The following is a 26,405-nucleotide window of genomic DNA, read 5'->3' as shown; positions in this document are numbered from 1 at the left end:
ATTAACATGATTTTTCTTGGATAGGCAAATCTATTCGTATCTCTAGTGTCATTTCCGTGAATATGTTTTGCTAGTTTTCTGATATTATTTAATGTCATAATGAACTCATGTTGAGATGTTTTCCTATCAAGTACCAATATCCCGTAAATAAAATTTTGCTTTACTTGCATCTCGTGTTTAACGATGAAAGTACAGTGTGGGTCGAAAAAAATAGGTGGATGGCTGAATGTGCGGTGTTGCCAGTTCAACAATTATGTTTTCGCTGTGCACTATATTTCTGTAGTATGCATCATTTAAAAAATAAGATCAATGTTTGTTAACAAGATGTGATAACTAGAATCGCAGCTAGTGAATTTCTACGCCTGGGGGCGAGAATAAATTTCGACGTCCCTTCGCTCCCTATGCTTAAGGCAAATGTTACTATTCTCCCCTAATCCGTAATGATTCCATTAAAAAATTACTACTAGACATACACATTTGGTTTGCTTGAACAAAAGACTATCGCCAGCCCTCGTCGCGGAGTGGTTAGCACATCGCGCTACGACACCAGGGCTCTCGGGTTCGAATTCCGGCCTGGCCATGGATGTTTGTGAGTGTCCATTCATCAATTTCATCATATCACCACCCATCCCCAATATTCGCAAATTAGCCAAAAGTGGCACAAAAAGCGAAGTAAAATAAAGCAAATCAATCAAATCAATAGATTTCGGTTGCTCTATCGTGTGGTTCGAGCTAGCGATTCTTGGTCCAAGAGATAATAAGCCTTTTACGAACAGGCCTTGTCTCCAGGAAGGTATCAACTCGGTACAAGCCCCTGCACCTACCGACCTGTTGGGTAGGATGAGTCAAGGCAAAGAGATGATAAACGTTTTCCTGCTCCCCTCAAAATAGGCAATAGTTAGGCTGGAGAGTTCAATGAACTAATCGATCTCTAACTTTAATTTAGAATTATCTGTATTCTTAGTCATAACTCACTTTGCCTGTCTTATATGTGGTACAGCCTTGTAATCAAGGGGTCCCTGGTTCGATACCTGGTAGAGGCACATAGTGGTTCGGATCCCACTTTAAACTGTAGGTCTAGTCCCAATTAGCCTTACTGTGCGTAAAGTGGACTTAAAACACCAACTCAAGTCAAGTTATATGTGGTACAGTTGGTGATAATAATATTTTCAGTCAAAATGCCCGTCACTATTTTTCATAGCCTATAGGTTAACATCCGAAGTGTTTTTAAAGAACGAGACTGTACTCGCTGGTGCAGATGTCTTCTGCTCTTTCAGTGTTAAATCTCACATTGCCTAAAAAGGAAGTCGCTGAACATGGCAATGGACAAATGGCCTGGTAATATTTATGGATTACACTGCCCAGCACAGTAAATTTGATATAGTATTAGAAACTTATGCTTTCTCATTGTCAAAAAGTTTTACCAGGATATTTGTCAACAAGCTTAAGCAGGACGCTGACTGCATGCTCCTGTTGAATTGAGCCATAGTCCGGTGGATCTTCAATCTCGATGTCACCAAAGCCATCGTCCCCAAAAAAGTTGTCGCCAGGTGGAGTGTACACAAGGGATTTTGGTGCGCCTCGGTATACCGGAATCTAAAGGATAAATAAGGCACGAATATTATGTAATTTTGATGTATTCAGAATGATAATCAGTTTTATTTATCAATTGACCCATTAGTACTTTGGTCTGGACATCGTCAAGGAACATAATACGCATAGTATATGCTTAAACTTTTGTGTATATTGATAATTCCTGGCTATGGACATGAAAAGAATATATAGATGTATCTATATAATAAAAATACGCTGTTGTGCATGTCGTAGTGGTAATGCTGTAGCCCCGAAATCAAGAAGTTCGGTGTTCGATCCCCGGTTGAGGCACATATGATCCCACTTTGAACTGTAGGCCCAGTCTCTATTACCCTATCTGGGCATACAACGGACTTAGAAGGGAGGTTATCTAAGTGTCCCCTTCCGATTTCCATGAAACTTGGCAGGTGTATAGAGGGGCCCAAAGAAAGAAATACGTGGTTTTTGTGTTTCAGCTAAAAAATTGTTTTAGGGGGCAACCCCCCCCACCTTAAATGTCAAGATGAGGACAAATTGAAGTGGGGATCTGACCCCAAAACCTCGTAAATATGGCATAAGAAGAACACGTATATATAATTGGAACACACACAGCTGTGTTTGCCAGTGATATGCACTTCATATCTCAAGTGTCCCACTTGTATATCTGCCAGTACTATTAGCACAGACTTTCAACCGTCATCGTCCTTCACGATAGTACTTGCGTTTGGTACGGACAATGCTACAGTTCTGTGCTGTGTGTGTTCCAATTATATGTGCGTGTTCTTCCTATGCCACACTTTCTTGATCCGGTCGTGAGTGGGGGTGATATGATCAGCATCACGCCCCTGACCGCCTTTACCCCCCCCCCCCAGGGTTTCCCACTTACAAAGAACACCCATGCCGGGATTCGAACCCGGGACGCCTGGCGTAATAGCACGCTGTGATAACCATTCAACCACGGAGGGTACACCCGAACCAAACCAAAAAAATAAAATACATATAAAAATATAGGCTAATAATAAACATTTGATTGTAATGGTGCACTTACCTCCAAAGCATCAACAGTTTTCAAGATTTTCAACACATTTTTGGCGACGTTGGTGACATTCGTGTTCCCAGACACTGCAGTGATCGCGAGGACCTCGGTGTCATTTGCTCGGTGGGCAGCTGCGCACTGCATTAGGGCAACAGCATCATCAATTCCAGCGTCTGTGTCTATGATCAGCTTTTTGGGCGCCGATTCGAATAGGACTGCTCGACTGACCGTCCCGAGCAGGCAACAGTAGAACGCCAGTACTACGGCTACAAGGAGATAAAATAATGAAATTAACATATTCTATATAAAGTGAAAGAATTTACTAAACAGAATGAGTTCAAAGAAAGGGTTTCAGTTACCGTTAACTTTCGGTCGGAATGCGATTAAACCTTCAACCTATCACTTTCACCGCTCCTGTTGTATCACATTACATTACTCAAAGTCCAGATAAAACCTGTAGTTTAGTAAAACCTAAAATTTAGGGATGCCCAATTTTTTTTATCACATGGTTGTACAGCCAACGGCAAAGATAATAGGCAAATTGTCAGTGGCTATTTTCATTTTTTAAAAAAATCTAATTAAAAGTCGTGTTAAAGAATGGAATTCTGATGATTCGAAGGAGATGATATACGTATTTTACTTATTGACGTTTTTGTGGAAAACAAACTGAATGGAAATGGTGTTGGACAATTAACCTACTGTTTCTTTTGCCGTTGGGTATACAAAATTTTGTCCTAAATACAAATCCAATTGGCGCTGTCTTTTCCACCTTGGACAATGGCCGCCAACTATACACCTGTCACATGTGGGCCAGGCAACTCTGCGTGTAATCTTAAAGTTTGTAAAATTATACTATTCACTGCAGAACCTTGAAATCAGAGCAATCCGAAGAGGAATCTTCAAAGATAGGAACGAAAGTTAATTCTTTTTCATTGCCGACTGCGAATTAAGGGGAAAATGCTAGGGAACACCCCTCCCCCCCACCATGACCATTAGACCCATTGAACTATATATCTAACCAAATGGTGGTTAAAGTAAATGTTCAAAATGTTGGCCTTCAGCTTCGATACATTTCTGAGTACGAGTCACGACTGATTCCGTACTTCGTACCAAAGTGTTCAATGGGATTTCTGCAACACACAGCTTGAATCTCATCCCAAAGTGTGTCCAGGTTACGTAGTTTACGACGGTACACCTCATCTTTTACTCTGCCCCATAAGAGAAAATCGAGCGGCGTAAGATCTGGAGAGCGTGCAGGAAACTCGATTGGTCCCCTGCATCCTATCCACTGACCTGGTACATTTTGATCCAGGTATGATCGCACATCCCTATGATAGTGCGGCGGGGCGCCATCTTGTTGGTAATAAAACCTGTCATTACCGTAAATTGCACAAATGGCAGGGAAAATTAAATCAACAAGCATTGTTAGGTACTTTTCTCCAGTTACACTACCTTCAAAACGAAAAGGACCAATGAGTCCCCAAGGAGACAAAGCACACCACACATTTACACCAAGCAAATTCACAGCCTTTTCAACAGTAATGTGGGGATTATCTTCAGCCCAGTACACACAATTATGCCTATTGACAGTTCCATTAAGTTTGAATTGTGCTTCATCCGAACAAACAATGCTACCCATAAATCCAGGTTCACGTGTAACCATCTCCTGAACCCATTCACAAAATTGTACCCTGCGATCTGGGTCGTCGTCACTTAGCTGTTGCGGACGACGACAGGGGTGGGCACGGGTGAGCAATCTCCCACCCAAAAATTCCTGTACCCACCCGATTGCCCACCCAATCAAATTTAATAAGTACATATACTTGGGGGAGTGTAGGAGAGAGGAGGATACATATACGTCTTACGTGAACATATATATGGTCTTAAATTTATACTGGCCATCCTAATCTATCAATATGAAGCTTCTGCCCACCCGGCCGAAAATTTCTGGCGCCGCCCGAATGTACACACGCAACTTGCCTTTCTTCAGAATGCGTAGCACACTACTAGCACTTTTGGAAGATTTCTCGTAACTTAACGATAACCGTAAGGTAACAATATGTTTTGAATTTTATCACAATTTGGGCATTCCATAACCATAAAAGCTATATCTCCCACAAAAAAATTCAATGACTGTGCAAGGTTTAACAAACAAAAATATTCCTATAGTAACATACTTCTACACCGATTCAGTAAATTATGTCTGATATAAGTTACTGAACTTTTCTCACTTTTTGATTTAAGAAATGACACTAAGGATCATTTCCGTTTAAATAGGTTGTTTCACAAGTGTGATTGTTTTTGATGTAATTAGGAAGTAATGATAAAAAAATTGATAATAATACTTACACCAGCTTTTTTGTTGTTTTCCTTTCATAGCTTTCCAAATATTTCGTAATGTCCTGTGTTTATCCTGAGGAAAAATATTAAATGCTATTTTTAAAACTTTATACAGTATAACGGCAATGGTGATAGTTGTCTACATACCTGAGAGACTATAAGTAAACCACGCTCACAGTTACAGGCTTTTAGATTTTCTTCTCATGAGGTTTTATTGCGACTGCGTCTTACACACGATTTCTTCAAAGCAGTAAAGTAACGCTAAATCCATTAAAAATGAGAGCTCTGGTCGCAGAAAAATCTGAATTTATGGCTTTCTCCAATTTTGCTAACCATATAATCCGAATTAATTAGCATAATTTATCACCATATCAATTTTCAGGTTTTTAGCTTCATCAATTACGGAAGAATTCAGATGGAAAATAGCGTCCATAACAGATTGTGTAATAAATGTATAATCTATATCAGCATTGGCAATAACTTTCTCTCTCTCTCTTTCCAACTCTCTTACTCATAATCTTTCCCTCCTTCCTCTCTCTAACCCTACTATCCTTGGTGACACCTCATCAATTTTAGAGTTTTACACCACTTTTTTGCAAAAAGTAGTGTAAAGCTGAAGATTGATGGCGTACTAAAAGTTTCCCGAAATCCCATGTTTAAGTCGGCCCGAAATTATTAATTCGAAATGGCGACTAGCAAACCGCTCTTTATACAGGCCTAATGTAACGATAAAAAATAATTGCCTGCCTTTTTTTAAAAAAAAATCGGGAATGTTAACTTCCAAATTTGCTATTGTGAACTTCAGTAACGTATTTTTTCAAGTAACTAACTCTGTAACCGTGTGAACTATCAAAAGCAAGATTGTAATAGCTAAAGAAGAAAACGCGTATTCTCGCGAGTATTTTTAAAAGTAATTTGAATAAATTATGTTTCATAGTATCGGAGTTTTGTAACTAAAACATACACACACAGACGATCTAATAAGAAATCAGAATTAGCCAATTGTACACTAAAATTATCATAACGGTCTAAAATGTTGGTGACCAACGTTAGATTAGCTAAGTCATTGACGACGACTGGGTGTATGTATCAAGCCCCAAGTCATCAACCTCGGCTTCTCCACCCCTACTTTACCCTACGTATTGTGATTAAACAAAGTGTTAATGCATCTTATTTTGAATGATGGAGGAGGAAGAACACTGAATTGCTTGTACCTTAGCAACGGCCGGTTGTGTGTGTGTTCGAAGGCACGCGCATAATGAGCTTGAGTGTAAGAGAAAGGATATCATACCAATTTACCTCAGTCAATAACACATTTATCGATATGGAACACATCACACTAATAAAGCATAGTTAGAACAAATGCATAACAAATTTAAACGACACAAGATAGTCATAATGGCTCGAGTAACGAGACAAATAACAAAAGATAAAAGTCAGATATTTCACGCCTATAGGGAGTTTGTCTGTATACGACAGTTTTACTTCAAATGTGCATTGTATTTGTGATATTAAGAGGTATAATAAACGTGACTGCACCCACAAAGTATTGTAAAAAAATACTCTATGGTATTGTCTTCCAAAAACATTCACTTTAGTATCGACTACCAAACGGCCTATAGCTATTATCGTACCCCAAATTATATGCACTTTTACTGTAGCATTCATTTTGTGTTATTCGGAATGTCGGAAGCAAAACATTGTTAGAAAAGTTGAAATCAACTAAACATGTCATATGCTCAATGAATCGTTCCGTGAAGACACTTAGTAAATGCGATTTTCGAGTTCCATACATTCTCGATCTCGTTCATCCTGAAGATTGGTGTGATATATATTTTAAAATAAAATATATTGAATAATATCATGGTGTAAACTGTGGACCACTAAAAATCCACATACCATCTTTAGGTTGATTGATTAGATGTTTTAAGTTCACTTTATGCACAGTAAGGCTAATCGGGACTGAACCTACAGTTTAAAGTGGGATCTAAACCACTATGTGCCTCCATCGGATATCAAACCTGGAACCCCTTGATTACAAGGTGACGACGCAACCACTGAGCCATCGAGGAGACCCTACCCTACCCTCTTTAGGAAATGTATACTTTACTTATTTTAACCTTTACTATGTACAGTCACGGACACTGCTGGGTTGTAACGACCTTATTGAAGAAGCACTGAAGCAAGCCATCCATGTCTGACCACCAAGCGCCTTGTGACTAGACAACCCAACCAGCATTGCAATTCTGCGGCTTGTATACCAGTCACGGGTATACATCTCTGTAAATTGAGTAGTGATGCCAAAGAGAAATACGAGATGAAGATTGTCGATCGCAATGTCTCGTGTTCTCGACATGGAATGATACTCGGTCCACGTTACGTTCCATTATTTAATGTTGTTTGGGAACGAACCTGACGGACTGGGTTTATATTTTCACTCCTTGCATTACAGTAAATTCCACATTTTACAATTATATTAATGCTTTGAACGAAAATAATGCCCAGAAAAACATCGAACACACGTTCACACCATTCTTCTCACACACATGCACGTGAAAACAAACACACAAAGCTAAGTTTTAACTTCCAAGTGAATGTCGAAATAACAGTAAATGGAGAAGCACGATGTGCGAAACATGGGATTTTTCACAGAAAGAATTTATTTATTTATTTATTTATTTAAAGACATGACACTACATGTCTTGTTGGTATGAAATTATAACACTGTTTGGTACACAAAATATGCAATCAGAAGAATTCAAAAAGTACAATAATATGATAATATGTGTTACAGTAATATAAAAATTAATATAAGATTAGATATGAAAGAGAAGTATAAAGTATTAACCTGACAGTTTGGGTTAGAACTTACACATGATAACCAAGAAAATAACCAAGGAAAAACATATGTACTTCACCTTACATTTAAAAACGATGATATATAGATGTAATGACAGTAATTAGTAAATAACACAAAAGAAAAAAGAAAAATAGGATGGACTCTACGCCTGTACATAAAGAGACTGAACTAATAAACAAAGTTAAGTCTGGCTTTGGAAATAAGTTTCTGTTTCCCTTTTGAATTTTCGAAAACTTTGGAAGATGTCTATCTTATCATATGTCTTTGCAATTTCGTTATATAACCTACACATTCTCCGAGTGGATGTCGCATTGTCTGACTTTGTTTGTGCTCTCGGTACTTGAAACAGCTCTTTCCGTGGTCTTACCTTATTATATGGTACATAAAAAGGGATTTCTGAAAGCAGCTGAGAGGAGTCTAATGAGTTGTTTAAAAGTTTATGTAAGAATAGTAACTGATGTATGTTTCTTCTATCGCCTAGGGATTATACATTGAAGTATTTTTTTAGGGTATGATAAGGAGTATATTTGGGGAAAACGCCGTCTCTTTTCAGTCCTAGGAATCGAAGGAACTTGCTTTGTACATTCTCTATTCTGCTGGTTTCATTTAGGTTTTGTGGGGACCAGACGATAGACGCGTATTCCAATTTCGACCTTACGTAGGTGTTGTATAGCGTTTGGAATGTTTCTAATTTCTTAAAGTCGTTTCCCATTCTCATTATAAACCCTAGGTTACGGTACCCTTCTGCTACAATGCGGTCGATGTGTTTTCGGAAACTGTTATTTTCTTCAAACTGAACACCAAGATCTTTGTAACTTGACACTCTGCCTAAGGTGTGGCCACTGATTGTATAAGTGTGCGTGTAGGGTTGTTTCTTTCGAGTGAAAGTCATAATTTTGCATTTGTTAAAATTGAGTTTTAGTTTGTTTTTAGCGCACCATTCTACAAGATTTTCAATGTCGTTTTGCAGTTCCAAGGTATCATTATCGTTCGTTATAGACTTAAATATTTTCAGGTCATCCGCGTACAAGAGTTTCTTGGAATGTAGCAGGCATTCTGGGAGATCGTTAACAATCACAAGAAATAGCAGTGGTCCAAGGTTCGATCCTTGCGGGACACCCGAGGAGGTCTGAAATACAGTAGACATGCTATTATCATATCTAACATACTGTTTTCGGTCTTTCAGGTAGGAGGAGATAAGTTTTAAAACACGGGCTGAGATGTTAAGATGGTGAAGCTTTTGGAGAAGTGTATCATGGTCAACAAGATCGAACGCCTTTGAAAAATCAGTATAAATTACATCAACTTGCCCTTTCCTGTCCAGCATCAAGGTTATAAAGTCGGAGATTTCCAATAAATTTGTTACAATGGACCGTTTAGGTATGAATCCATGCTGGTGAGGGGACAGTATCGGATGAAGGTGTCTGGAAATGTATTTACATAAGATTTGTTCGAAGAGTTTTGCAGGAGTTGAAATAAGAGCGACTGGTCTATAGTTGTAGATATCAGCTTTGTCGGAGGTCTTTGGTACGGGACACACCTCAGACTTGACTTAATTCCTGTTGTTCCCTGTGGAACATAGGGCATCAACAAAGCATCTCCACCTGGTCCTACTGACGGCAATTCTCTTCACTGCATTCCAGCTCTTTCCTTCCTCCAAGGCCTCAGCGTGAACAGATCTTCGCCACGTCTGTCTAGGCCTCCCTCTTTTCCTTCTTCCCTGCGGGTTCCAGTCTAGTGCCTCTCTCTCGACAGCCTCATTTTCCTTCCTCAACGTATGCCCTATCCAATTCCATTTTCGCCGCTTTATTTGTATGGACACCTCGGTTTCTCCAGATTTTCTCCAAAGTTCTTGGTTTTGAATCACTTCTGGCCAAAAGATATTCAAAATTTTTCTCAGGCAGCGATTGATGAAGGTCTGTAATTTAGAGGTAATCGTTTTTGTTACTTTCCATGTCTCAGACCCATACAACAGTACAGACTTAACATTACTTCGAAAAATACGAAGTTTGGTCTTCATAGATATCTTCTTGTTTTTCCATACTGGATAGAGCCTCACAAAGGTGCCATTTGCTTTTTGGATTCGTTGAGAAACGTCCTGTGCAGCCCCTCCGTCTTTTGCCACTACACTACCCAGGTAAGTAAAGCTATCCACATTTTCAATAATCTCTTCACCAATATTAAACGGGTCTGTTTTTGTGGAGTTAATCCTCAGTGCCTTGGTCTTCTTGGAGTTAATCACAAGTCCTGCTTTTTTGCACTTTCTATCAGATCTGCTAGTTTTGTTTGCATATCACCATGTGCTTCAGATGAGAAGCACAAATCGTCTGCAAAATCAAGGTTTTCTAGTCTGTTATTCAATCCCCATTGGATACCACGTCTTTTCCCTCCTATTACATTTCGCATCACTGCATCGATCACGATCAGGAACATTGTAGGTGATAATATACAACCTTGCCTCACTCCAGACTGCACATCTATTGGTTCAGATACACGGCCTTCATGTATAACTCTACATGTATAATCACGATAAGTTTCTCGGATAAGATCAAGAATTTTTGTTGGCACTCCATATCGTTTCACTTCCTTCCACATTGCATTTCTGTTGACCGAGTCAAATGCTTTCTCGAAGTCAACGAAAACTGTATAGAGACGAGATGACCATTCTATACATTGTTCCAAAATTATCCGCAAGGTGTTAATTTGATCAATACAGGAACGATTTGGTCGAAACCCTGCCTGTTCTCTTCTGAGTCTCAAGTTAACATGCTCCTTAATTCTGTTTAGGATAACTCTAGTGAAGATCTTACTCGGAATGGAGAGAAGTGCTATACCACTCCAGTTGTCACACTTTGATGTATCCCCTTTTTTCGGTAGCTTCACCAACAGGCCACTCCTCCAGTCCTTAGGCATCACTCCCTCTATCCATATCTTCTCAAATAAGGGCTGCAACATATTTGCTGTGGTGTTTATATCACTTTTCAGCACTTCCGGTGGTATGTTGTCGACACCAGCTGCTTTACAATTACGTACCTCTCTCAGAGCCTATTTAATCTCTCCTACTGTTGGAACATCCGTCCTAATTCTTACACTGGGGCCAACATCACCATCATTATCATCTTCCTCTTCCCCCTGGTCTATCTGAGCATCCACAGAGCGGGGTTGCAGAGAAGTGCTCCTTCCAACGTTTCAGTTGGTCCTCAGTATTCGTAAGGAGGGTACCATCTTTACTTCTCACTGGTCGATTTCTCGGCATCTGTTTCCTTGACAGAACTTTTGTGATGTTGTATAGTTCTTTAAGATTCCTCTTTTTTGCTGCTTCCTCCGCCTGCTGAGACAGATTGTCTACCCAATTTCTTTGATCCCTACGAACACTACTCTTTACTTCTCGATCCTTCTCTGCGTACTTTCAGACCCGAGGAGGTCTGAAATACAGTAGACATGCTATTATCATATCTAACATACTGTTTTCGGTCTTTCAGGTAGGAGGAGATAAGTTTTAAAACACGGGCTGAGATGTTAAGATGGTGAAGCTTTTGGAGAAGTGTATCATGGTCAACAAGATCGAACGCCTTTGAAAAATCAGTATAAATTACATCAACTTGCACTTTCCTGTCCAGCATCAAGGTTATAAAGTCGGAGATTTCCAATAAATTTGTTACAATGGACCGTTTAGGTATGAATCCATGCTGGTGAGGGGACAGTATCGGATGAAGGTGTCTGGAAATGTATTTACATAAGATTTGTTCGAAGAGTTTTGCAGGAGTTGAAATAAGAGCGACTGGTCTATAGTTGTAGATATCAGCTTTGTCGGAGGTCTTTGGTACGGGACACACCTCAGAAAGCTTCCATATTTCCGGGAAAATGCAAGTAGAGAGTGAGAGATTGAATAAGATGTGTAGCGGGTACTTAAGGCTTTCCGAGCATCCCTTTATCACGTACGGGGGGACCATATCGGGACCAACAGATCTTTTCGGTTTTAGTGATTTTATTGCATCTTCCACGTCATTTAGGGAAATTTCACCAATATGGAGCATGTCCAATAGTTCGTTAGTGTTATCCAGGGGGAATGTTGTTTCGTAGCTTGATTTGTCATCGCTATAGATTGATTTGAAATGACGAGCAAATGCATCCGCAATCTCTTTTCCGCTTCGTAGAGATTTATTTTGGTAGGTGGTGGGGTGGGTTGGTGTTTTCTTTCTTTTGTTTTTTACAAAGGACCAAAATCTTTTGGGATCGTATTGTATACCTAATTCACAGTTTAGCAGATATTTATCGTACGCCTTGGAGATGCGTTTTTTAACGTTCTTTCGCAATTCTTTAAATTTAGCTTCATGAAAGGCGGCATCCCCGATCAGTCTTTTCCATTTCCGGTGATGCATAGCTTTAAGAGCTATATCCTTTTTTATTTCCCAGGTGAACCAGCATGGATATAGTTGCGACTTGAGGTTCGTGTAGGGGACGCATTTATCAAATACCGAGTTTAAAATGGCATAGAATGTACGGACCGCATCATTTACATCTTTATAATTTCTTAATACATCCCAGTTTACAACTTGAAATTCTTTGAATAGTTTTAAAAAATCAGCCTTTTGAAAATTATATCGTTTTTGTCTTGCCTCGCGTTTGATTTTGCGTGGTTGTGAGTGAGAAGCACACAGAATTAGTGCAGGATGGTGCTTATCTTCAGGTACTATCGGAAGCTCATTCATTTTAACAGACACGTAGTTCAAATTGGTTATGGTTAAGTCTAACGTTTTGCCATAAGTGTTTAACACATCGTTACAGTTTTTTAATGAATGGAATTCGAGGAAATTTTGCAAATGTAGACACGTGTTTCCTGAATTTAGTAAATCTGAATGTGAGCCTACGATTTCTGGAGTATTAAAGTCGTCTGTCAGAAGTAATCGACACCCAGTCGGACATTGCGAGGTTATATGATCAAACAGTGTATCGTATGTTTTAGATGGGGAATCAGGCGGGACATATACTACACACATATTCAAGTTAGTTTCGTCATCCATTTTAACTTTAACAATTAAACATTCAACGGTAGGGTCCTCAAGATTGCAGTCTATTTTGGAGGCTTGGAATTTCCGTCGAACACCCAACAGGACACCTCCGCCTTTGGTCTTCCCCGAGGCGATCGGGTCACGGTTTGTCCTGAATACGACGTATCTGTCGTCAAACAGTTCCTCGCTAGCATGCGCAGACGTTAACCAAGTCTCTGAACATGCCACCGCATCGTAATTATTGGATAATACACTTAGGTAAAACTGTTTTGTTTTCGTTCTTAGCCCTCGTACGTTCTGATATGCAATATTAAAGTGTTTGTTATTGTTATTATGAAAGTTTAACTGAACAAAGGTGTTTCGTTTTGGATTGCAATTTACTGAGTCACAGGCAAGAGGGTCGCTTCTCTTGCATTCCTGAATGAAGGGCGATCTCGCGGTCTCATTGCTTACCAAGACAGACACACTCGGCGTCACCTTACCTGGATGTTGCAGACGATGGGCGTGGCTACGTGAGGGCCTCCTGACCTCCTGGAACCTGAGGAGCAAATTCGGCTGGCGAGGAAGATCTCGATGGCCACATTCTGGAGAAGGTAACGCCGGGCAAAAATGCGTCTATTTGTGACATACGTGGTTTCTATTAATAGACAATGAAACAATTATGAGAGAAATTAACATGCATTTTCGTCTACAGGTGTTGAGGAAGGAAACAGACTGACTGGAAAAAAGAAAACATGGTGCTATTGATAGAGTGTTGGTTAGCGTACAGAGCTTTCATCAGTGAGGTCTAGGTTCGATCCCCACCAAGGACAATTTTTTAATTCTTTTCTATTAGTGAAGAAGTATGTAATATTGTTTTCTAGGCATTTTGACGAAAGGATATGCATCAAATTTGTTCGTTTATTCTGTATTTTCATTCTTCTAATAAGTTCTCTATCGCAATGGGATATAGAGATTCTATATCTAGGCGATGGATATCTTCTCAATGGTTACGTAGCTACGATTCTCCAGTCCCTTCCACCCACTTGTCTTATTTATTTACTTCATTTCATATCTAACGAAAACACACAGATATAGTTAGAACAAGAAACACACCTCGCGTCGAAGGTTCCAGACTCGAGTTCTGGCTTTTTTTTGGCGAGGGTGATTATTCTTGTGTGTCTGTTTATCATCTTTGTCAAAAAAATATTCCTCATTATTGCCGTGATTAACCTAGGGAGAGACCAAAGCGACTGAAATAACAAAAGTACAGAAAATGCAAGACACATCTGCCTAGGCATGTTATACCTTGGGAATTAGCAATCTGAAAATTAACTTGCGTTTCAGTCGACTACTTGCGAAAGAGTTTCGTGTTGTCTCGTTTGCAGTGTTGGTTATCGTGTCGGACTAGCATGCGGGCAACCCGAGTTCGAGCCCAACGGAAGTATTTTTTTTTTTTTTGTCTAATTTCATGCAATCTTATTTATAAAACTGAGGTTTCTGCAAAACCTTTTGAATTGCATGCCACTTCGTATGTTGATAATCTGAAAGCAGCAAAGATGAAAATTTGATGTTCCGAAGCGACGATGTATTTGTGTGTGTGTTGAAAAAACGCAGATATTTATTAGCGAAAAACATGCAGCCACGTGATCATTGAGAACGCTTCCTAGTTGTCAGTGCTAATATGGTAGTAGCTACAGTCTGTCAACACACACCAACGTTCACGTTTACCTTAAAATGATTACCTTTCCAAGTTTCAAAATCATGAGTGCTGTCTAAAGCAATACTTTGATACTTGCGTTTGCATGTTCGAATCTAAAGAAATACGAAACTTTTTTCCCCAACAAATGACATTGAAACCATTAATAACTGTTTGCAATGTGATAATGATATCATATATGTAAAGAATAAAAATGGAGAATTTCGCTTAAAACAACTTATAAATAGGGAGCGGAAGTTGATGAAATGTCATATTTTTTCTGACATCTCGGACACGATGCCCATTAAATATACACAATATTACACTTCATCTAGAACCCAAAAAAGGTAATTTTAAAGTGCATTTTTTTGCATTTGTTGCCATTTGTCAGGTTTTAGGTCATTTTCCCCGATTTTCAGCATTTTCCCGTCATTTTTTGCAATATTGGGTATATTGTTTCATCATATTTTGTCACCTTTAATTTTAGTAATATTCTTGTCTTTTCACCAAGGTGAATATATGCCTATATATATCTCCCAGGATTGCAATTTACGAGCAAAAGAAATGCTGAACTGGTGACAGTCTTTGATGTGTCGGGGGAAACCACCAGGTGCCCGTCTGGGGCAAACTCAGATTTAAGATCAAATAAGGAGAGGCTTGAAATACCATAGCTAGACCCCGTTTGCACTGAAAATCCTCGTTGCATATTTTATTTGAAGGTGCATGTGCTATCATTTGGTGATCTTTTTTTTTAAAGCAAGATTGCATTTTGTTTAATTTCATTTTTATTTCAATTTTTAAACTGAAACTAACAAATTTAATGGTAATATTTTGCATTTTACGTCATTTTTTTTTCATTTTTTAGGATATTCTATAGGTCATATACCTATATTTTTTAAGTCATCAACTTCCGATCCCTACTTATAAATATATTAAATTATGTGGATACCTGATGGGAAACGTACGATGCACGATCAGAGAGCCTGAATGTTGCATTGAAAACTGCAGAGAACAATGACTGACTTATGAACAGTGAAAGGTTTTTCCATGCTCCAATGGGATTTTATTTATAACTATAAATAAACAAGGGAGAAGGACACAGGTAGGTATGATGAACTAAATTGTAATCTAAAAGTTTTAATTGAAGAAACAAAACACGTTCGCGGTCAAAAATAGGGCATTCAATTTCAGGTACATTACACTAACTGAAAGACTATTTTCAAAATTAATAATATTTGGATAACCGGCAAATCCAAACTTGATGTTAACCACGTAATGCACTTGATAATCAAAGAAACATAATTTTTCTTGAGCATGCCCTTTATTTTGTCTTGATTGTTGAAATAATACGTTGAAACGAACAGTAGTATGTTTTAGTGTGTGTTTAGAATCTCTTGTGTACTGCATGGGAATACTGAAGTCATTTTAGTTTCCTAATAAAATAACAATTATTCAGTGTAATCTTTAAAAAAAAGAAAGCCTTTGTTTCTTTGCAGCTGTTCACGACAGAAATTCAATTGCAAGAAAAGTTACCAAATTAGCAATAGTTCTCTTACATATTTGTGGTATGTGCTTGTCTGCCTTATACCGGATGATGAAGGAAGCAGATATAAAAGATAGACAATTACTGTTCTTGGGTAGCTCGTCCTGCTTTTGTCAGAAAACCTGATCAGCATACTGAACCAAGCCATCACACGAGATACGACTTCAATAATATAATTCCGTTTCTGTGGTCAAATAACTCCAAAAAAAGGCAATAAAATTGTCAGTGTGAGGAGACGGAGAAATAATTTCCTTTTATCTTACATTATACTCTGTCTGTATGCCTAGTGTGGTTTGTCTGTCCCAAAGCTGAAGACAAACCTGTGTCTGTTGTATCGCGTGGCATGTTTTCTTCCAACTTACAAATCACGTAAAATATCTTCGTTCACTTCAGTGTGCTGGTTCTGCAGGCTCAAGGTCATGTCTACTGATAAGGAGATACCAAGTGACTCCGGGGCCAACTGTCAGCACCGAAGACAAGCTTCAGTAACTTTTGCGATGTTCCTTCTAGTCCTTGACTAGACTCCGTGACACACAACAATAATTACAAGCGCTTCAATAGATTAGAAACTTAGCAAGCGTTACTCATAAGACGATTAGATTGTCCGACTGACAGAAGACCAGGTGGTGGGTTGGTAGCGGGTTAGTTTGACACGCAGGAGATACTGGGTTCGATTCCCGTTTGATTGCCTCCAATTTTTTTCTTAACTCGAGCGACTATATATATTTAAATTTATTTATTGCGAATATTCTTATTTTATTTGCTGTGCGAATTGTTGAATTTTGTCTTCCAAACGATTACGATAATTTCTTGTGAATAGTATTATATGTATTTCTGGATCATTTTCTCGAAACAAATGTATACTTTTCGCCAGGCATAACATTTTATTGAGTATGTTTGTAAAATGATGAGAAATGTGAAAAAAAAACTATCGTAAAAATAAACTAAAAACTAAACACACAGCGCTACAGCCCTTGAAGAGCCTTGGCTTACCTACCGACTGCTGGTCTCCCTCCCACACTGTTCCTCCGTCACCTGTTATAGATATAGACCAGTATTGGGGTGACGGGTGATCAGCCCGACGAACCCCCAGCCGTTGTTGTAGGTCTTCTTGACCGGGTTCGCTCACTCACTCGAAGCTTCCCAATTTCCTCACGATGGTGGGTTGCCACCGGCCCTATACGTAGGCCGAATAAATTCCGACCACAGCCGGATTCGAACCTACGCCGTCCCGCAGCGAACGATCTCAAGACGAGTGAACGCCTTAACCCGCTCGACTACGGAGGAGGACATTTAACTTTTACTCCAATAAATTATTAAATAAAATGCAATAATTAGTTGCTCGACTTATTAAAAAAATAGGGCAATAGAACGGGAATCGAACTCAAAGCCTTCTTTTCGTGAAACTTATCCGCTGCCACGGGGCCACTTGACCACTTGAAAATTACGTAATAGCTTCGCCTCATGAAGGTACTTGGAACTCATCGAAACCTTCAAGCGCTTTTCCTCGATTTTTTTTCTTCTTTTTAAGTCCACTTTATGCACAGTAAGAAAACTGGATCTATAGTTTAAAGTGGGATTCCAACCACTTGTGCCTAAACCGCGTATAAAACTTTTCCTCGGGAATTGTTGGCTAGCGTGCGATATTACCAATACTCGGTTCGGGCATGGATGTGGGTGTTTGTCCCAATGATGAAACAGAGAATATAGAGGAATTTGACATGTATGACAACTGAGAAAAAGGTGAAGAACGAGGATACTATTAATTTTGAAAATAGTCTTTCAGTGAGTGTAATCTACCTGAAATTGAAAGCCCTATTTTTGACCGCGAACGTGTTTTGTTTCTTCAATTAAAACTTTTAGATTACAATTTAGTTCATCATACCTACCTGTGTCCTTCTCCCTTGTTTATTTATAGTTATAAATAAAATCCCATTGGAGCATGGAAAAACCTTTCACTGTTCATAAGTCAGTCATTGTTCTCTGCAGTTTTCAATGCAACATTCAGACTCTCTGATCGTGCATCGTACGTTTCCCATCAGGTATCCACATAATTTAATATATTTATAAGTAGGGATCGGAAGTTGATGACTTAAAAAATATAGGTATATGACTTATAGAATATCCTAAAAAATGAAAAAAAAATGACGTAAAATGCAAAATATTACCATTAAATTTGTTAGTTTCAGTTTAAAAATTGAAATAAAAATGAAATTAAACAAAATGCAATCTTGCTTTAAAAAAAAGATCACCAAATGATAGCACATGCACCTTCAAATAAAATATGCAACGAGGATTTTCAGTGCAAACGGGGTCTAGCTATGGTATTTCAAGCCTCTCCTTATTTGATCTTAAATCTGAGTTTGCCCCAGACGGGCACCTGGTGGTTTCCCCCGACACAAGAAAAACTGTCACCAGTTCAGCATTTCTTTTGCTCGTAAATTGCAATCCTGCGAGATATATATAGGCATATATTCACCTTGGTGAAAAGACAAGAATATTACTAAAATTAAAGGTGACAAAATATGATGAAACAATATACCCAATATTGCAAAAAATGACGGGAAAATGCTGAAAATCGGGGAAAATGACCTAAAACCTGACAAATGGCAACAAATGCAAAAAAATGCACTTTAAAATTACCTTTTTTGGGTTCTAGATGAAGTGTAATATTGTGTATATTTAATGGGCATCGTGTCCGAGATGTCAGAAAAAATATGACATTTCATCAACTTCCGCTCCCTATTTATAAGTTGTTTTAAGCGAAATTCTCCATTTTTATTCTTTACATATATGATATCATTATCACATTGCAAACAGTTATTAATGGTTTCAATGTCATTTGTTGGGGAAAAAAGTTTCGTATTTCTTTAGATTCGAACATGCAAACGCAAGTATCAAAGTATTGCTTTAGACAGCACTCATGATTTTGAAACTTGGAAAGGTAATCATTTTAAGGTAAACGTGAACGTTGGTGTGTGTTGACAGACTGTAGCTACTACCATATTAGCACTGACAACTAGGAAGCGTTCTCAATGATCACGTGGCTGCATGTTTTTCGCTAATAAATATCTGCGTTTTTTCAACACATACACAAATACATCGTCGCTTCGGAACATCAAATTTTCATCTTTTCTGCTTTCAGATTACCAACATACGAAGTGGCATGCAATTCAAAAGGTTTTGCAGAAACATCAGTTTTATAAATAAGGTTGCATGAAATTAGACAAAAAAAAAAAAAAATACTTCCGTTGGGCTCGAACTCGGGTTGCCCGCATGCTAGTCCGACACGATAACCAACACTGCAAACGAGACAACACGAAACTCTTTCGCAAGTAGTCGACTGAAACGCAAGTTAATTTTCAGATTGCTAATTCCCAAGGTATAACATGCCTAGGCAGATGTGTCTTGCATTTTCTGTACTCTTGTTATTTCAGTCGCTTTGGTCTCTCCCTAGGTTAATCACGGCAATAATGAGGAATATTTTTTTGACAAAGATGATAAACAGACACACAAGAATAATCACCCTCGCCAAAAAATAGCCAGAACTCAAGTCTAGAACCTTCGACGCGAGGTGTGTTTCTTGTTCTAACTATATCTGTGTGTTTTCGTTAGATATGAAATGAAGTAAATAAATAAGACAAGTGGGTGGAAGGGACGGGAGAATCGTAGCTACGTAACCATTGGGAAGATATCCATTGCCTAGATATAGAATCTCTATATCCCATTGCGATAGAAAACTTATTAGAAGAATGAAAATACAGATTAAACGAACAAATTTGATGCATATCCTTTCGTCAAAATGCCTAGAAAACAATATTACATACTTCTTCACTAATAGAAAAGAATTAAAAAATTGTCCTTGGTGGGGATCGAACCTAGACCTCACTGATTAAAGCTCTGTACGCTAACCAACACTCTATCAATAGCACCATGTTTTCTTTTTTCCAGTCAGTCTGTTTCCTTCCTCACCACCTGTAGACGAAAATGCATTTTAATTTCTCTCATAATTGTTTCATTGTCTATTAATAGAAACCACGTATGTCACAAATAGACGAATTCTTTCTGTGAAAAATCCCATGTTTCGCACATCGTGCTTCTCCATTTACTGTTATTTCGACATTCACTTGGAAGTTAAAACTTAGCTTTGTGTGTTTGTTTTCACGTGCATGTGTGTAAGAAGAATGGCGTGAACGTGTGTTCGATGTTTTTCTGGGCATTATTTTCGTTCAAAGCATTAATATAATTGTAAAATGTGGAATTTACTGTAATGCAAGGAGTGAAAATATAAACCCAGTTCGTCAGGTTCGTTCCCAAACAACATTAAATAATGGAACGTAACGTGGACCGAGTATTATTCCATGTCGAGAACACGAGACATTGCGATCGATAATCTTCATCTCGTATTTCTCTTTGGCATCACTACTCAATTTACAGAGATGTATACCCGTGACTGGTATACAAGCCACAGAATTGCAATGCTGGTTGGGTTGTCTAGTCACAAGGCGCTTGGTGGTCAGACATGGATGGCTTGCTTCAGTGCTTCTTCAATAAGGTCGTTACAACCCAGCAGTGTCCGTGACTGTACACAACATATTTCAAGATGTTTGTCACGTGAAAGTTGCAGGGGTAGGGGAAATCCGTTCTGTTTATTTCATATGATACCATTTTTTACACATTCGACCCAGAAACACCCTCGTCCCCTCTCTTGAAATTAATTCATATTTCACTCAAATGCACTGTGTAGGAGAGAGAGAGAGTTTGCGGCGTGGTAAACTGCATTTTAAGTAGGTAGTGGTAGAGTGAAACGCATGCTATTTTCTTACTGATATAATTTTGTAGTTCTTGGGTAGAGTAAAAAATATCCGCTTCCTAGGGATAAATTGATGTTGCCCTCTTATCAAACGGTAGGGTTCCTAATATCAATATCATGAATGATAAAAAAAAAAAAAGTGCTTCCCTGTACTGGCCAAAGCTTCCTCTGTACTTTAATTAGGAATTTCCGGTTTATTACTTAAACCCGAGGAGAAAAAGAGAAAGCCAAAGAGAGATGAAAGCAAAGTTTGATATTCGCAATTTTCCTCAAATAATTATTTTTGAGATACTGTGAATACATTTCTGGTAACCTTTTGCACAGTCTGTATCTGTATGTTCCATCATCAATCGGGTATCTTCATTTGAAAATGGAAGAAGTTGAGAAGAAATTAATTTTATTTCCTCGTGTTTTAATTAATTTATCATGGTGACACACGAGCCTCCTATCTTTCTCATGAAGGTTAATTCTTTAGCTATGAATCTGAGTTCATCTCATTCTAATGTGAATCATCCATTCACCTCAGTTTGTGTTTTCTTTCCCTGCTTCTTTGATACAGCTTTTCTCTTAATTTTTCAATCAGGTGATCGACGATCTTGTGTCCTATCTACATGTTTTAATCACAATTGTCTGGATTTTAAGTATCCAAGTATATTGTACAATCATGGACACTTCGGGTTTGCAATGATCCAATTGAAAGTCGATGTGGTTGTTACAACCCAGAAGCGGCCGTGACTGTACCCTTGCCTCACTTAAACACCTTCTACACGATCAAATAAATCATGAACAAGCCCTTGAATTGAACGCTTAAAAGGAAATGACGTCAGAGAAAACGCCATTTTTCTCATTGGATCCAAGGTTCGGTCAAAGAATTTCTATTTAGGAATGGTTATAAAGCGCCTTGTACACGATCAAATTAATCATGTACGTACATGTCGTTGAATTGAACGTAATTGAAAGTCGTTGAACAGCGTTCCTATTTCAAATCTTGAATGCTCTGAAATTGCTCACGTACGTGATGAAAGAAACTTGTACAAGTTCACATTCGATTGACCAAGACGTAGCAGAGTGTAGGAAAAACTAAATAAACTAGCGATTAGCCATAACAATATATATATATTTTTATTTCCAAAGGAAGAAGTAGGACATATTAGAAAGAAACTCGAAACATTTCAGTTAGCTTTTGCAATTACAATGTATAATACGACGGCAATTTTTTTTTCAACCTCCGATGGCGCCGCCAGGTGGACCGTGAAGAGCTAGGAAGCGGGGCGTCACGCAGCGTGATTGGCATCCCCCCTGCCCCTACCATCCCCACTGCCAAGGCCGCCAACGCTTCGCTTCAGTTGAAGCTGAGCGACGGGCGCGTAGAGATGTCTGCTACAATCTACTCTCCCGCCAAGTGCGAGGTGTGTTGCTGGTTGACTTCATGGAGTCCAGGACCACAATCAGTACTGGGAGACATTGCGCAGAGTACGCAGAGGCATGCTGTCTTCGGGCAGTGTTTTGCTTCATGACAATGCCCGACTGCATGTTGCTGGGTCAACCAAAGACCTTCTTCAACGATTCCACTGGGAAGTGTTAGATCACTACACCCCAGTCCTGGCACTGAGTGACTTCTACCTTTTCCCGGCGATGAAGAAGTGGTTTGGAGGACGGCGCTTCCACACCAATGAGGAGGAGGTTCAGGACACCGTGCAGACCTGACTCAACTGACAGGCGGAACCTTTTTTTTTTGCAGAGGGTATTGGAAAGCTGGTGCATCGGTACGATAAATGTCTGAATCTTCTTGGTGATTACGTTGAAAAGTAGATTATACGTGTATGTAACTTTTGCCAATAAAACAATTCTGCTATTCACTGTGGTTTTGATTTCATGCCCTATCGGAGGTTAATAAAAAGGCACATCGAGGTACACCATCTATGGTGAGTGCACAGTGTTTACAATTCAAAAAACTAAAATATTCTTCCATATGTGACCTCTAGGTCACGAATGCAGATGTAATGGCAGCCGCGTGAGATGTAAACAATATATCACTTCACATTTTTAAACGACGATAACTATTCAAACGAGATGAATAGCGTTTCGTATTAAATTGCTTTAGATACAAAGAATGGCGCTGATTAAATACATACTTTATAACGTTTACTGTACACGTATGGAAGAATATTTTAGCATTTTCAATTGTAAACACCCTGCACTCACCATAGATGGTGTAACTCGATGTGGCTTTCGTGCTGTATATATTATACATTGTAATCGCAAAAGCTAACCGAAATGTTCCAACAAATGCTTTCGTTTTCGTATAAAGTACGTTTCTATCTGCTATAAGATTTTTGAAGCATTTATGCTAGCAAAAATGTTAAAGCAAATGCTTCCGTCTAAAGCGGACTCGAGAAAATAAAAGGGTGTTCCATTAATTTGGAACGATTTGAAATGTGAAATAAGGTTAAGTGTTTTTTTTTCTTTTTCTTTAAGATTTTAACAACTTCAGCCTTTGCCAATTGCAACCATTGAAAGATTAACAATCGAGCAACGTGTTAAAGTTATCGAAGCGTATTACGAAAATGGACGTTCAAACAGAAATGCATTTCGGGCACTTCGCTATTATTTTGGTCAACATAATCGACCAACCGAGAGTGCAATTGGCAAAATTGTTCGTAAATTCAAACAAACTGGGTCGGTGGCAGATGTGAAAACGCCAATGCGTGCTCATTTACGCCGTTCAGCTAAAAACATTGCTGCAGTGCGCGAGAATGTGGCCACGAATCCAGACACCTCAATACCTCAGGAATTGAACCTCTCCACAACAACGCTACATCGAATTTTGACAAAGGATCTGTCTCTACACGCTTACAAAATTCAATTGACACAAGAATTGAATCCTGCTGACCATTTGAAGAGCCGTACATTTGTCAATTGGATGCACGAGCAAAAACAAGCCGATGATTTTTCGCAAAAAATCATCTTTAGTGATGAAGCCCATTTTCATCTTGGTGGGTTCGTTAATAAGCAGAATTGTCGCATTTGGGCTGATGAAAATCCAAGGAACATTGTTGAAGAGCCACTGCATCCACAAAAGTTCACTGTTTGGTGTGCATTTTTTGCTAGCGGAATCATTGGCCCGTATTTCTTCGAAAATGATGCCGGGAATTCTGTAACGGTCACAGGCGAGCGATACCGTGACATGATAACCAACTTTTTATGGCCTGAATTGAATGCTATGGATGTCGAAGGTTTGTGGTTCCAACAGGACGGCGCCACAAGCCACACAGCCAATGCAACAATGACTTTATTGAATGAGAAGTTCCCAGGTCGCATCATCTCTCGAAACAGCGATGTCAATTGGCCACCACGATCGTGCGACTTAACCCCAATAGATTTCTTCCTTTGGGGTTATCTCAAAAGTAAGGTCTATGCCAACAAGCCAACAACAATTCAACAGCTGAAGGATGAGATAATAAGGCATATTGGTGAGATCGACGAGCAACTATGCAGAGACGTCATCAAAAATTGTGACCATCGAGTGGACGTGTGCCGCCGAAGCCTTGGCGGACATTTGGCCGATATTGTTTTTCACACATAATTGCCATGCCTTTAATAACATGATCCAAAAGTGAAATCAATAAAGTTTCACCAATAACACCGTTTTATTTACTGCTAACTTTGATCCGTCTTAATGAATGGAACACCCTACATCAACATCACACTTCTTTCGAGTCGTAACAGTTGGGCTGAAAAGTTCGTAGACTGACTCATAGATGGCGTTACTAGAATTAAATCCATGTGATTTTTACTTAGTACTAACCTTCAAAAGATACGTGTATAAATTTCACAGCTGCCGGATAATTAGTTCGTGAGATATAGCATTGTGAGTGAAGCAGCTTTTGTTATTGTGAAAAAATGGATAAAAAAGAATTTCGTGTGTTAATAAAGCATTGCTTTTTGGCGAAAAAAATACTGTTGAAGCCAAGGCTTGGCTTGATAAACATTATTCGGACTCTGCACCAGGAAAATCAACCGTTGAGAAGTGGTTTTCTAAATTTAAACGAGGCGAAATGAGCATCGAAGACGATGCACGCAGTGGACGCCCCAAAGAGGCTGTTACCGACGAAAACATCAAAAAAGTCCACAAAATAATTTTAAATGATCGTAAAGTGAAGTTGATCGAGATAGCTGAGACTTTAAAAATATCGTTTAAAGGATGAAATCACGAAAAAACGGCCCCATTTGAAGAAGAAAAAAGTGCTGTTTCATCAAGACAATGCACCGTGTCACAAATCAATGAAAACGATGGCAAAATTATATGAATTAGACTACGAATTGCTTCCCCATCCACCATATTCTCCAGATCTGGCCCCCAGTGACTTTTTCCTGTTTGCAGACCTTAAAAGAATGCTCGCTGGAAAGAAATTTAGCACTGATGAAGAGGTAATCGCCGAAACTGAGGCCTATTTTGAGGCTAAAGAGAAATCGTACTATAAAAATGGCAACGAAAAATTGTATGACCGCTATAATCGTTGTATCGCCCTCGAAGGCAACTATATTGAATAATAAAATCGAATTTTGTCAAAAAAATATTTTTTACTATGTTAGCCTACGAACTTTTCAGCCCAACTGTTATATGTCGTACTTCTACCTTTAGAAATAAAAAAAATCTCTTACGGCTAATCGTTAGTCTATTAATTTATTTATTTCCTTGCCGTACAAACTGCCAAGTATTGGTCAAATCCAAATGAGGACTTGTCCAAGTTTCTTTGATCGTGTACATGAGCAATTTCAGTCAGACCATTCAAGATCTCTCAATGTGCTATGTCACCGAGACTCTCTGAACCATGTCAACCTTCTTCGAAACTGTTCTTCATCTCTGGTGTGTTTTCTTATTTCCAGTACTACAATTGAAGTAACAATAAGATTTCATAACGAGAAACTGCATGGTTATTTTTCTGTTAAGTACTTTACTAATTTACTTATTTTCGAAAATAACTTCGTAGGGCTGCACATAACCAGTGAGCCTGGTAGTGGTAACGTCGCCGCCTTGTAAACAAGAATCCCGGGTTCGATCCCCGGAGGTGGTATATTTCAGTTTGTATATTGCAGTGTGATTTTGATCCAATACTAACCTATAGATACAGCCCCGATTAACTTATTTAAACATAAATCAGATTTAAAACCAACTTTGACAAACGTTTTGTGTGTGTTTAACCGGAGAGTTACAGAAGTCTCGTCCTGTAAAATAAAGAATACGTTATGTAAGTACTCACTATGAGTCAGTTTTCACCTTGTCCTTCCTTGGCCTGTGGAATAATAGCAACAGGAACGTGCTATATTAAAATAATAGTAAGTTGTTCGATATCTTATCGCCACAAACTTCATTGCAATTTCACAGTGACTCTCGATTTAGCCATTTGTCACGTTGATTCCCGTCCTGTAGTGATTCTCTCGCTGACGACATGTTGCGATATGACTTGAACTCAATTACCTTTACCTCGTTATCTTCCAACGCCAACTTTCTTTTAACAACCTGCCAGAGGAAAGCATTGTTTTGTGC

General features: G+C 38.8%; 1 protein-coding gene across 2 annotated transcripts in view; it reads right to left on the bottom strand.

The window, feature by feature from the left end:
* The window catches only part of LOC145988498 (nucleoside hydrolase-like), a 29,072-nt gene extending 2,869 nt beyond the window's left edge, over window positions 1-26,203 (bottom strand). Inside the window, exons 1-4 of one of the 2 annotated variants that reach the window (XM_083123375.1) lie at window positions 26,119-26,203; window positions 4,958-5,021; window positions 2,621-2,874; window positions 1,425-1,596 (exon numbers count right to left, since the gene is read on the bottom strand). In XM_083123375.1, coding sequence (XP_082979501.1) covers window positions 1,425-1,596; window positions 2,621-2,874; window positions 4,958-4,985 — 454 coding nt within the window. In that variant the 5' untranslated portion in view covers window positions 4,986-5,021; window positions 26,119-26,203. Of the gene's footprint in view, window positions 1-1,424; window positions 1,597-2,620; window positions 2,875-4,957; window positions 5,022-6,162; window positions 6,213-26,118 lie in introns of those variants that run through there. The other variant, XM_083123366.1, reaches the window with a different exon arrangement.
* Window positions 26,204-26,405: the final 202 nt, after the last annotated feature.

This window comes from Lepisma saccharinum, chromosome 1, assembly GCF_977018435.1.
Source record: "Lepisma saccharinum chromosome 1, izLepSacc3.1, whole genome shotgun sequence".
Taxonomy (NCBI): domain Eukaryota; kingdom Metazoa; phylum Arthropoda; class Insecta; order Zygentoma; family Lepismatidae; genus Lepisma; species Lepisma saccharinum.
Note: the sequence above shows the minus strand (reverse complement) of the source record. Positions and strands in the feature narration are given on the sequence as shown.